The sequence below is a fragment of the Pipistrellus hanaki genome (assembly GCF_964339955.1).
Source record: "Pipistrellus hanaki genome assembly, chromosome: 4".
Classification (NCBI taxonomy): Eukaryota; Metazoa; Chordata; class Mammalia; order Chiroptera; family Vespertilionidae; genus Pipistrellus; species Pipistrellus hanaki.
In genome coordinates this window covers 47,745,512-47,759,860 of record NC_140506.1, presented here as the reverse complement: position 1 = coordinate 47,759,860, position 14,349 = coordinate 47,745,512, and the positions used below count along the sequence as shown (strand labels likewise).

Here is a 14,349-nt window from a genome sequence, read left to right as displayed (position 1 = left end):
AGTAGCAGAAGGAAGAGGAAGAATAGTGTCAGTAGTAGTAATAAAAGTATATTGTATAATACCAATTATATTAGTAATATGATAATAAAATGTTAAATAATTATATTTTTTATATTAATGAGAGGAGTAATAACAAATTAGCAAAGGTCATAGTTATGTTTGGGGCACATGTCTTATCTGTTGTTGTATTCAATTTCAACCCCTTTAATGGCCAGCTTCATAGACATCAGCTTCGTGGACAGCCTGGGACAAATGATCACATCCATCTCGTATTAGAAATCGCATCCTACCTCCATGGGAATATCTTGGCCTTGACATCACCATTTTCAGGAAGTTTTGATACACAGCCTAACTAGGTTCCTTCTGGCCCGGGGAGTTTCGTCAGTCATTAGAGATATCACGGAGTTCACTTGTATGCTGTAGTGAAAACTGCCAGCATGCTGGTCAGTTACCTTCCTGAGGGCATCATTTCTGACCTGAAGGAGACCAGATGGGAAGGACAATCCTTTAAAAGAAAACTGAAAATGTAGGCACTTTGTGGCCAAATAAGTAAGATAGACCACTCCCCAAAATATCATAGGCATTCATCCGAGCCCAGTTATGAGTCACTTGAATTATCATAGCAGCCACCCAGTGCCATCTTTTCTCTTGTCATGGGCTTAATCACATGTTTTAAAGAAATGACTGATTCCAAAAATAGGTACCGATGGCCACATCTCTCTTGTCCTTTATCAATTACCATCATTTTCATGTTCTGGTGGGCTTAAAACATTACTTATTTTTATAGTTCTGTTCTTTAAGTATGAAATATGAAACCAGGCTATGGACACGTGTCACTCTTTGCTCTTTCTTCCCACAATCTATTGCTGGTTAATTTCAGATGATGAACTTTAAAACTCGTGATTCATTTGCATTACCTTTGCACATAACATACTTCATTGCTTTCAAAGCCTTCACATCAGAAGATCTGTCTCCCATACATTAAAAAGAAAAAAGGCCACCACATGCCCTTCTGCTAAAATGAAAGAATAGGGAAACAAATATGAATGTTGTTTAACTCAATGGGGAATGGAATTTTAAAGCAAATCAGTATGGGTCACACTTGACTCATTGATTCCACCCATTGTCTTATCTGAATACTTGAAGTTACAAAATGGCACTTCAGATATCTTTCTCGTATGTGCAACATGGAGATTATATATAGTACACACATAATCATATTAACTCACAAACATTTCTGGCATATTGTTTGGGGGAAAGAGATCTGAAGCTCTAATCAAAGACTTGACCTAGAGTCTGGATACTAAAAGATAATGACCTAGGATGGGTCTCAGTTTTTCCATATATAAAATGGAGATGATACATCAATGCTCCAATTCGAAGATATGTTTACCTGGCCACCCCAAAGCTACTTGTTTTTTCCTCCTGTTCCCATTGAACTTTATTATTTTTTATGCATTCAGTTCAAGAATTCACATGTATAGGAGAGTAAGAAAATAAAAGAAATTCTGGAAATTGTCATCTTTCCTTATTATAAGACTAGAGGCCCGGGGCATGAAAATTCGTGCACTTGGGAGGTCCCTCAGCCCAGCCTACATGCTCTCACCATCTGGGATCCCTTGGGTAGGGTCCCTAGCCTGGCCTGAGACCAGGGTCTATCAGGGCTTTCCCTCCCCCAGCTGCAGGCAGCTGACCCCACCCCCGCCACTGCCATTGCTTGCCATCTGTGCAGTGCTGCCCCCCCCTCCCCCCCTGCCACAGGTGACCTCCCTCTGCAGGCAACAGGTATGGGTGCGATGGCTTGCCTGGCCTGGGCCTGGGCCTCCCTCTGCAGGGCGATCACTGGCCGGCCACATACCTGCCACAGAGTCGCCTCTGGTGGCCTGGGCCTCCCCTCTTTCTTTGCTGGGGGGCAAGGCCAGCTCTGCCAGAGACCCTCTGCTTACTTGATCACCCCTAACTGCTTTCTGGGAGGCAGGGCCAGCCCTGCAAGGGACCTTCTACCTACCTGATCACCCCTAACTGCTGGTCTGCCTACCTGATCACCCCAACCACTCTGCCTGCCCACCTGATCACCTCTAACTGCTTGCTTGGGGGCGGGGCCAGCCCAGCAAGGGACCATGTTGGTTCTGGTCTCTGGTCATTCTGGTCATTACAATTATGGTGGCTGGCCTTTCATTACATAGGATAACAGACTATCAGTTATATTTTTGTGCATTAGCTGGTAATGTAAAATAAATGCTAGTGTCAGACTAAGCTATTTCACTTATAGACTATGTTTTTGAATTTTCTATATAAAACATATCTCTCAGCTGTTGTTCATGAAGATGAGAGGGTTACTTTGGTTTTCAGGACACATCCTTCAGGGTCCTGTCAGACAATGTGCAATAAAGATGTTAGTGATCTTTAATGAATCGTTTTCAGTATTTCTGGAAGCTTTTGTTCAAATCTCACACTTACATGCTTTTCTAGACAGTACCTAAAGTTTGATTTAATGTCTCAAGCTACATTGTATTAAAGAATGATATGGGTGAAACAATAAGGACTTTTTTGGTTTTTCAGATTATGCCCAAAACTTTGAATCCTCAATGGAGAGAACAATTTGATTTTCATCTCTATGAAGAAAGAGGGGGGATCATCGATATTACTGCATGGGACAAAGATGCTGGGAAAAGGGATGATTTTATTGGCAGGTTTGTGCAATTTGATATTTTTGGTTCACCCTAAGGGGGGAGAATTTTGTTAAAATGATATTTGCTTTAATTCTGGTTATTGTAAATGATCCTGACTGTTTTGAAAGAAGGGATCTTATGGTAAGGCTGTTCTTGGGTGAACTGAAAACTAGCTTTGAAAACTGACCAGTAGGTGGCAGTTTTGACCACTTGATGGACAGGCGATCCAAATTTGATATCCAGAAATTTTCTCCAGATGTCAGAAACATTGTGCTTAAAAATTACGGGAGTTGAGAAAGAGGAATCTCACTTGATATAAGATACTTAAAGAAACAAAAGGCATATTCATAGTCTGTAAAGTGATCTGAGATTATATTACTTTTCATAAAGCATATTGTGACTATAAAATGCATTGTTTCCTAAAAGTCCTTTACACGGCAAAGAGTCTTTATAATCTCCTATGAGTTCATAAGTTGGTAGAGTTCCCAAGTTTTAGTGAAGGAAGCATTAAGTGGGGCAGATCCATGTTAATCTGATAACATAGTGAAGAAAGGACTATTCTGAGGCTTCCATGACATTTCTGCACAAAGATAGAGTCCCTTTGAATGCCTACTTAGTTACATGAATTGTTTTCTCACCTTCAAAGCATATTTTTATATTTCTTGATAGTTTATATGTATCTTTATAGCAAAACATTGAAACCTGCCAATACTGAAAAACAGGATGCTATACAGAAGAATCTGTTAGTTCAGTAAATTCTTTCCTCATTGTAGTTCACATGATTCCAAGCCTGTAAACATATAGCCTGAAGAACTGCATGCATACTAATAAACATAATTTTATGCTAGAAAAGCAGAAACAGTATCCAACCCAACATATCTCTATATCTGTGTGTGTGTATGTGTGTGTGTGTGTGTGTGTGTGTGTGATTCTGATCTATAAGGTTTCCTTCACAGGATTTTAAAGTGAGGGGTTAAAGATTAGCTTTCATTAACCTTTCATATTTAGCTTATAAGATGAAATGAGAAAAACACCACTGTAACCGAATAGTGTGTTACATTTCAATCCTTTTAAAAGGGCAGGCCTTTGTTGCATATATTTTTGCTCTAGTGAAATACTATTCTTAGATTTTTCTAAAGTTTACCTAGTTCTCTAGATAACCACCAGTTTTAGTAGCCCTGTGCAATTGTTAATATTGAATACATTTTATTATAATTAAATGTCTATATTTGTCTCCCTCAACATACTGTGAGCTTTTTCAGTTAGATACTACCTAGCCTTTCCTTGAATAATTAATTCACTTTCATAATTTGTAACAACCTTAGCTATATTTAGTGACCAAAAGATAGAGTGCAGTGGGTGTGACTCAGTTGTTGAGCATTGACCTTTGAACCAGGAGGTTAAGGTTTGATTCCCATTTAGGGCCCATGCCCAGGTTGTGAGCCAATCTCCAGTGTGGGGCATGCAGGAGGCAGCCAATCAATGATTATCTTTCATCACTGATGTTTCTCTCTCCCTCTCCCTTCTTCTCTGAAATCAATGAAAAATATATATTTAAAAAATAAAGATAATTAGAATGACTGTCACATGCAATTTGCTATCTTAATCTTATTACTTTTATTCCACATAACATTAGTTTAACTCCTCTTCCCAGTAGTTCATATTGCTCTTCATGGTCTGGCTCTGTGACCCCTCTACCCTGGACTTCTTGCTCTCTTTGAGCTGTGCTAGCCTCTTTGCTATTTCTCAAGCACACTGAGCACTCTCTCACCTCAGGACTCTTCCCTGTGTCTGCAAGACGCTTCAGGTGTCTGTGCACAAATGTCATGTCAGAGAGGCATCCATACCAAATCTATTTAAAATTGAAACCCCTTTTCCTAGATATTTCCTCTCCCCTATCCTGCTTTGTTTTTTCAATTGAAGAAGCACCACTTGACATACTGTGCATCTTATTTATTTATGTTATCTTTTATTTCCCATCACGAGAATATATGCTCTATGTGGGTTTTGTTCCATGAGGATTTTGAGTGTTTTGTACAATGTGGCATCTTTGATGCCTAGAAAAGTATTTGGCACCTAATAGGTGCTCAATAAATAATTGTCGAACTTTAATGTAAATATCTGAAGCTTGATTTAATACTCAAAATTCTGGTTCTTCCTTCTCTAAATAAGTAGACAATATGATATCCGATATTAATGAAAAGGAAGTTAGAACAACATGCCTTAGTGGAAGGTACAAAGTTTCAGTATAATTGAGGAGAGATATTTGAAATCATAATTTGTAACAACCTTAGCTATATTTAGTGACCAAAAGATAATTAGAGTGCAGTGGGTGTGGCTCAGTTGTTGAACATTGATCTGTGAACCAGGAGGTTACGGTTTGATTTGATGAGTTAAAATGTGAAAGTGCCCGAGTAATCTTTATATTTAAAAATTATTGAATTGTTTTTTGAAAAGGAAAAAAAAAGTGGGCTATACCTTCATCAAGATATATATATATATATATATATATATATAATCAATCATAACTTTTGTATCATTATGATATCTAGGCAGTTAATGCCCTCTGGTTATTAAAAGGGCACACTTAGCCGAAAAGTGGTTTGGCTCAGTGGATAGAGCATCGGCCTGCGGACTGAAAGGTCCCAGGTTCGATTCTGGTCAAGGGCATGTACCTTGGTTGAGGGCACATCCCCAGTAGGGGGTATGCAGGGGGTAGCTGATTGATGTTTCTCTCTCATGGATGTTTCTAACTCTCTATCACTCTCCCTTCCTCTCTGTAAAAAAAGTCAATTATATATATATATATATATATATATATATATATATATATATATATACACACACACACACACACACACACACACACACACACATATATATTTGAAAAGGGCACACTTACATCCATTAGCTCAACATAAGGCAATAATAAGGGTGGTTCATACAATAATTTTCCAGATGCACAAAGCGAGGCAGCTAGAGGTTTAAAGGTTGCCTAGTTTTTTGAAACTGGATATTCTGAGACTCAAGTCCAGGACTCCTGACTCTAACGCCCATGCTCCTTTTGCCTTGGTGTTACATTCAGAATGTTCTGAAACACTTAAGTGCTCAATAAAATGCTGAGTAGTCAGTAAGCCAGCTTGGGTTATGTATGCCATACTGCAAGTTTAAACAGCAAATTCTGCCTGTCATTGAACTACAGATGTCAAGTGAAGGTGAAATAATGCTAATCTGCAGGTAATTATTTAACTTTCTGATCACCTGCATTTTGGCAGGCAAGACGGATTGCCACCTTTCCGATAATCAGCTAATAAATCCTCACGATTGTTGCACTTTTATGCAGAGCAATAATCTGAACAAATTGGCTGCTGACAGCTGTGGTAAATTGCCAAGAATGAGTGCTGTCAGAAACAAGTTGTTTTTATGAACATGCAGAATAAGAAATCCTGTGCCAAGCAATTTTATCCAGTTGGAGCTATCTGCAGTCCAATATAGCAAGATTTACAGCATTATTTATTAGTGTGCAAAATATTTGTTTATCTGTAAACTGGCATTGATTTTGGGTACATATATTTTAGGTTAGTGAATTGCTACTGACTTTATTTGTTGCATTGTTATTGGGGCCGAGGCTGCCCAGGACATCAAATATATAAGTTTGAGTAGAGAGCTCTATGTCAACAAAATTTTTATTAATGGTATAGGATAAGGAACACTTCTTCCAAATGGGCAACTTGTGGGTGAAAAACAAATGCTTCAAAATTCTACAATCATAAAACTAAATCTGTACCTGCATACTCAATGCTGAAAGAGAGAAATGTGGGGTGTGCAGGTGCACTCACTGTGCAGTGCGGCAAATGGGGAAAACAGCATTTAATGTTGGATATTAACCAAATTAATGTTTTCCAAAAGTTGAAGGTCAGCGTATTTAAACCTTAAACATTCTATATATTCTGATTTGCAATGTCTCTTATTTGTGATAGCAGTACTACGAGAATTCTTTGACTTCCCACGTAAAAAGGGGCAGGAACAGTCCTGACCCATTACTAATTTGAAAGCACATAGAAAGCTCCATACGGAAGAGAGTTCTTTTACAAAATCATGATATTTCACCATTTTTCTTACTAGGGATTGAATAAAATATTTCATTAGGGAGATAGACAATATTTAAGTATAGAATGGAGTGTGTCATTGATGTTCCTCTTCGTTTTTCAAAAACTCAACCTAAACACAATATATGAAGATTTTAATCTATTTGTTTTTGTGGGTTACCATTTTTCCTTCAAGATTTCCTTAGAAAGTTTATGCTCACTGCAGTATTTCTTAAACAAGAGCAAAGTTTCCAACGTGTATATTAACTAGTTTATCTTTGAGTCACTGAATGGGAAATTTCACAAGCTTACAGGAGAATGCTCTGATAAAGCAATGTGCCTAAAAGATGATTGAACAGTGACAACCTCTGACAGGAGGAAGGTAACAACAGCATTAGCCTTTTATAGTGTCAGAGATGGCATAAAAACTGCATACTTGTGAAACTTGAAAACACTTTTAACAGTTACATATTGAATATTTTATACTGCAAAATTCCAAGAAATTAGGTATTGTTTTGATTTCTAAGATTTTATAAGATATCATGTATTATTATTTTTACTAATATAAAATACAGGTATCCCAAAAAATGTATTTATACATTAACATCTGATAGCTCAATTTTGAGAATGAAATGTATTTTAATAAACACCGCCCTTATAATTATTCAAACTATGTGTATACATCCTGGGGGACACGCCATGGTCCCATATATTAAGAAATCTCAAAAAAAAAAAAAAAAAAAGCTTCATAGTTTTATTGTTAAATTTGGTCAAAATTATATAAAATATGTTCTTAAAAATAACCCCCACCAAAGAAACTCTATAAAGGCTTGTGTTTTTTATTCTGAAGGCTTTGTTTTTAAATGTCTTGCTAATCATGATGGTTTCATAATATCATTATCTAATACTTCTAGGCACAACATACCCATAGCAGTTGATTGTCAAGAAGAGTAGATGAACATTTCTATTGCTAATATTCTTCTGGATAATTTTGACTTGTCTTGGCTGAATTCCTGTTAGACCGCATTGCAGCACCTTTGGCATGTGAAGGTGGCTGACAGGGAGCTCTGCTGGAAGCATCAGCCCTGCATACTCTTTCTTTTCTTTTTTCTTTTTTTTAAAATATATTTTATTGAGGTTTTTACAGAGAAGAAGAGAGAGGGATAGAGAGTTAGAAACATCAATGAGAGAGAAACATTGATCAGCTGCCTCCAGCACATCTCCTACTGGGGATGTGCCCGCAACCAAGGTACATGCCCTTGACCGGAATCGAACCTGAGACCTTTTAGTCTGCAGGCTGACGCTCTATCCACTGAGCCAAACTGGTTTCGGCAACCGTGCATATTCTTGTTTATCATTCTGTTCACTTTTGCTTGTTCAGTCAGCACTCTCTTCTCTCCACAGTTTATTTACTGGGATCCTTTAAAACAAGTGGTGTTCATTTTTTTGAAGATTAGTTCAATTACATTTAGGTTACATAATCTCTAAGTTCACTCACCAGGGCATACTATGTGAACTGCAATTTAGTGAAAGCAAGTCAGCAAATAAAGGGCCACTGTCAACCCCTCCAGGTTATGCAGCTCCTACTTTCCCCTCAAAATACTTGCAGGCTATCTGTGACATATCAGATGTGTGGGCTACCTGTGTTAATGCATGAGTAAAATAGTTATAAAATTTGGTTCCTCTCCTACTTTTAAATTATTTAAAAATCCAAATAGGTCTAACATTTACGTTCTCTATTAAATGAGGGGAGAGGTTGCCAGCGGGGATGAATTTCTTGTGATATCCTAAGAGAGATCATTTTTCTGAGACTCACACAGGAGGATGCGATATAATAGAAAGCTTCAGTTCTGTGGATCAAACCGCTGAGTTTCCAAGGTTTCGTTTCCATCAGCCCTACCAGGAAGACGTCCCATTTTGCCTTTAGCAGGGCTAAAAACAGAGCCAGTGCCCACAATTTCCAGTCCATGTTTGCACAGTCCAATACAGCATCAGGCAAGCTTAATTTGTGTTTGCCCACTGCAGTCCATCAGTCCATTACATGTGGAGTATGCAAGTTCCCATGGCTATGAAGGAAACATGGGCAAATGCAAGGAAGCCAAGAGCAAGCCAAGAGCACAAGAGTCATGAGCCACAAGATCAACAAGGGAGCAATAAGAAAGAATTTATTTGTTTAGGAGATTATGCAATCCCAACTTTCCATGTGCTTGCAGTGGCCATGCCCATTCTGGCCAATGATCTTTGTTCCCAGGTGTGACTGACGGAAAAGTAGCTTCCCTATGTCACTCCAACTTTACTGGGCATGTGTCCATCTTCCTTCTGTTGGATCCCTTCTCCCAGAGCTTTACTGCTGGGAATAGGCCAGTTGTTCCCTGGGGAGTGCAAAGTTGCAGCTTCCTGAGGAAGCAGCCCAAAGGATATGTGTATAATGTTTGTCTGCCCCCTGTGCTCCTTTCCTATCCTATATAATAAAACCCTAATATGCAAATCAACCAAATGGCAAAATGACTGGTCGCTATGATGTGCACTGGCCACTAGGGGGCAGATGCTCAACGCAGGAGCTTCCTCCTGGTGGTCAGTGCGCTCCCATAGGGGGAGCGCCGCTCAGCCAGAAGCTGGGCTCACAGCTGGTGAGCACAGCTGCATGGCGGCAGCCGCCTCTGCAGCAACACTAAGGATGTCTGACTGACAGCTTAGGCCTGCTCCTGAGCCTAGGCTGGCAGTCAGACATCCCCCGAGGGCTCCCAGACTGCAAGAGGGCACAGGCCAAGCTGAGAGATCCCCACCCAATCCCTGAGTGCACCAATTTTGTGCACCAGGCCTCTAGTTATTAATAACTAGCTAATTACAATGGTATCACCTGCACTCCAGTGGTCTCACACATGTAATTAGCATCCTGGTTGCACAAGACTATTGTATCTGATAGGAATATCATCGGCCATGAGCTCAGGCATGGCAGATAAAATGACAGGGGAGGAAAAAGGTGATAGAAATACTGAAATTTCTCTCCTTGGACTCATAGGGGAATATGTCACCAAATAAATATTCATGTGGCTAAAAAAATGCATAGAGTTTTTTGTGTGTTTTTTTTTTTGTTTTTTGTTTTTTTTTTAAGTCCAAAGAACTTTAAGCTTTCCTATGGGAGAAAGGAAATGTAGTTTGATTTCTTGCCATCACTTAATCTCTCTAAGTCTCAATTTCCCCATTTATGATTACAGATTACAGTAGCTCTGGGATCTTCAGTTTTGACTTTGTTTCAGTTCTTCTATTGATTGATTAATTGATAAGTTGGGTTCAGTATAGATAGTAAGTTTTGTAATTTTTCAATATCAAACTAATAAGGCATTCATGATAAAATTACAACACACTCTGTGGTAGTTCTGAAAATTAGGATGTGAGAAACTAGAAGGCTTACAAAAAAAAAACTGATTCCCTAAAACTAACAGAGACCTGACACCTCAAGTACTTAATAAGTAGTGAGTGAATGAGTGAGTGAAATAAGTGTTGGAAAGAAATCTTTCTAGGAAGACAATATAGGAGTGGTAAAGTGAGTGCATTAAATGCCCCTTCTACCCTGCCACTCTGCCCTGGGTAAATTTTAGCCTCTGCAATTTCACCTTCTTGTGTATAAGTACTTTAATATTTACAGAGCACCAACTATGTTCCAGGTGCTGTGCTAGGTGCCTACCCTCAAGGTGTCTTGGGATATTGACAGGAGAAGACAACTGCAGGTTATTGAAATGAGAATTAGTAAACGTTAATGAAGCCAAGATAGCTAGAATGGTTGTCTTGTTCAAACACAAAGAAACCATTGAGCTCTAGCATGGATAGTGAAAGAATTGCAAGCTGTCTGGAATGGTTTAAGGAGCAAGTCAGCAAGTGCCACACAAGCTGGTGGCAGGCTGTGGAGAGCACTGTTACCTTGCTCAGGATATTTCACAAGAGAAAGGAAGCCAGGGGAGGGACCGGAGCAGGTTTGCATGTTAGACATCTGTAGCTAAGGGGACTGAATGGCACCAATAGTTTTTGCCTAGCCCATGTTCCCTATAAACAGGGTTTGAGGCAGTGATTAAATTCTGATACTTAATGGGGAGGTAGAGTCCAGCCACAGAGTGAGAGGAGAAAATGTGAGGCAGGGAAAAGTAGGAAGCAATGTAGGGTGATATGTTACTGGGCTGGCCATTGTTTCCTGGGTTTCAGAGACACAGCTGATGACACACCTACTTGGCCACCTGTGGACAGGCAAGGTAGAGAATTTCACTTAGAATTGCATCAGAGGATTTCTCCTGAGCACATTTTATAGATGAATAGGAGATATGCATAACCTCAAATAGCAAAAAATACCTTGAAGTCATTAATACTCTTTTGTCCAATGTATTTGTAGAAATAGATATTTTCTGTATTAGAAGGATTAAAGTCAAAATTCTGAAACATTAAATATGGGACAGGACCTGAGACTATTTCTATGAGTATACTCAATATAGAAAATGTAGTTGTAGCAGAAAAGCATAATCCTCCTTATAAATTATAATGCTAATTTAAATATTATTGGTTTCAGAGCTTTAATAATTCAATTTGTAGATTTTTCTTACTTTATTATCTTATAAGAGCAATAACTTACAGCTTGTTTTCCTAGCTTATATATATATATATATATATATATATATATATATATATATATATTAAAGCATAAAAATTACATAGTTCCACACTTTAGAACTGAGATAATTGGTCTGTCTAAAATGAATCCAGGTATTACCCAACTAAAGAACCACTGCAAGCAGCACACACTTTCTCCTAAGGGTGCATGATTACTTAATGACAGACTGGTCAAGAAAAAAGCCCAGATCTTGGATTCTAGAGTCCCAAGTTCAGGTCTTGGCTCTGCTAATAACTGACTATGACTTCTCTGGCGCTCAGTTTTTTCCTTGGTAAATTCAGGAGATTTCAAGGACCACACATCCTTATATCTATTTGAACAAAGTACAGAATTAAGTGAAGTAGGCCAGTTATAAATAATGACAGTTTGGGGAACAGTAACTAAGTCAGAGGACATTTACTCTGTCTTAAAAATTATTTAACTTCAAAAGTTTAATGCTACAAGGAAAACCCAACAAATCCCTGGACCAGATTTGGTCTGAAAGTTGCCCATTTGTGATGGCTGGGTCAGATTACCTTTAGAACATCTTCCCTAACTCTAAAGTATTAAAGGCAAAAACTCCAGCAGAAACGAGGAGTAGCCTAGCATCTATATGACTCATGTGAAATGGGAATAGGCATAGAAGGAAACCCCCCAGAAAGCTTCAATGTGTTTTGTGTTTTAAGAGGAATACAGTGTCTCACCAAAGAAGAAGGCAAGGACTGGGAAATGCGTGATCAAAGTGAGTGAGAGACCCTTCTTGATACCAACTTTATCCAACCAAAAATACTATCTGAATTGTAATCTCTGTTCAGTTCTTTAATATCATATTCCTAACCTTGTCCAAAGATTTATTCACATTCAACAAATTACAGGCTAGGCACTGTACTGGATACTGGAAAGATTTATAGAAAATGATATTGATGTTTTTCTTTTAGTAGAGAATGCATCTGACTGGCTGTTTTTTCCATTGCATATCTTTTATGCTCAATTTGTTTTGGGTGTCATTGACCAGAACTTAACTGCAATTAAAATGAGAATATCAGAGTCCTGACTGGGTAGCTCAGTTGGTAGAGCATCGTCCTGATACACCAGGGTTGTGAGTTTGATCCCTGGTCAGGGCACGTACAAGAACCAACCAGTGAATGCATAAATAAGTGGAACTACAGACTGATATTTCTCTGTGTGTGTGTGTGTGTGTGTGTGTGTGTCTCTTTCTCTCTTCCTCCTTCTCTCCCAAGTCAATAATAAAATAATTTTAAATTAGAATATTAGATAGCATTTGATATGTCCTTTCATCCTTTAGAATTTAAGAGAGAGCATGAGAGTATATTGAAAAGGATGTTGTATTTACAGAAACAATGAGGTTATTTGATATATATTCTAACTTTAAGAAGATAGTTTTCAGACTTGCCACGGGCTCTAATTTTCTGCTTTTTCCATAGTTAGCATTTGGCGCACACACATTTTTCTGTCACTGACCAGGCTGTTTCTTTTCTTCTTTTTCTTTCTTTTTTTCCCCATTTCTTGCATCCATATTCCTCTTCCTCCCAATTGTTTCTAGTCCTGATTATCTCTGCTGTCACTTTTGATAGGCAAAAAGAAAGGGTAAATGTCAAACTTTGGATTCAATTCCTAAAATCAGTCATGCTTAAAAAGATGTTTGAGCACAACTATACGCTTTGAGGCCCTATTCATAATAGTTTAATTTAAAAGCAAAACAATGAACAATAAATAAATAAAGTGAAGAAAATGACCAAAAATTCAATTTGTCCCTGATAGCTGACCATCCTGTTTATATATTACCACATTGATTCTTGTCACTGGCTATTTCCTGTTTTAAATGCCTTTTATTCATATCTGCCCCCTTTCTCTCCATTTACTGGCCTTGTAGTTACCACAGTATCTTTCTCTTTCAAATCAATTTTCCTTTTTATGAAAAGAGCTTGCAAGGTGTTCATCTCTGAGAGTGGCTTGTGGTCCATGGGCTGCCACAGTGTGAAACCCCCCAGGACAGTTCTGCTACATAATTCTTGATGTCTTCAGAGGATTTGTTTGCTTTTTATTTAGATTTATAAATGCTCTATGAATAAATTGGCATGGTTTTAACAATGTAAAACTTATGGCATCACGAGAGTGCATATTCTAATCATTGCTTTATATATTACATTTAAAAATGAGGGGGAAACACCCATTGGTTTAAAGGTGATACAAAAATTCAGACTCACAGTAGCTTTTCTGTAAGCAAAGCCCCACTGACCTAGGCCATCCAGGAATTGGAAGTCCCTGCCCATTTATGAGTATGGTGGCCATGGGCAGTAAGTGAATCAGATAAGCCCATTTTTGTATCTACCAGGAAATCAGCAATTAGACACTAAGATAATCAGGGGCTGAATTTTGTGAAGAAAGTCAGCTGACATGAGGGATGTATTCTTCCAATGGTCCAAATACTGTTTCTATTGATTTACTTTTCTCATTGCTGTGAGCAGCCTGAACTTCCACTGTTTGATGGGGGTAAGGGGGAAGGAGGGGTTGAAAGCCACTTGTTAATTCAAAACATTTGTCTCCAGGTGCCAGGTCGACCTGTCGGTCCTCAGCAGGGAACAGACACACAAGTTGGAATTGCAGCTGGAAGAGGGTGAGGGGCACCTGGTGCTGCTGGTCACCCTGACAGCCTCGGCCACAGTCAGCATCTCTGACCTCCCTGTCAACTCCCTGGAGGACCAGAAAGAACGAGATGAAATATTAAAAAGATATGTACGTATGTAACCCTCCCCCCTCGAACCATGTGTGACTAGTGAGGTTATAAATAATTTACCTGGAGTGACGGAAGTACAGCTGAAAAGCTGTCTGACAGATCAATCAGCAGGTGTAGAAAACCGGGCAAACGCAAATGCCATGCTTATCTTTGCATTCCCCACTGATGTCTAGAGCCTCTACCAGAGCAAGG

The 14,349-nt window shown here is 38.7% G+C and overlaps 1 protein-coding gene and 1 long non-coding RNA gene across 31 annotated transcripts in view; one reads left to right on the top strand and one right to left on the bottom strand.

The window, feature by feature from the left end:
• Nucleotides 1–14,349, bottom strand: part of LOC311622019 — a 1,104,806-nt gene that overhangs the window by 318,762 nt on the left and 771,695 nt on the right. The window lies entirely within an intron of this gene.
• MCTP1 (multiple C2 and transmembrane domain containing 1) overlaps nt 1–14,349 on the top strand; it is a gene marked incomplete at its 3' end in the record, with an annotated part of 425,829 nt that overhangs the window by 225,348 nt on the left and 186,132 nt on the right. For all 30 annotated transcript variants that reach the window (XM_084882647.1, XM_084882645.1, XM_084882668.1 and 27 more), the window contains 2 exons: nt 2,563–2,693; nt 13,970–14,156. In XM_084882647.1, the coding sequence (XP_084738773.1) occupies nt 2,563–2,693; nt 13,970–14,156 (318 nt within the window). The remainder of the gene's footprint in view (nt 1–2,562; nt 2,694–13,969; nt 14,157–14,349) is intronic.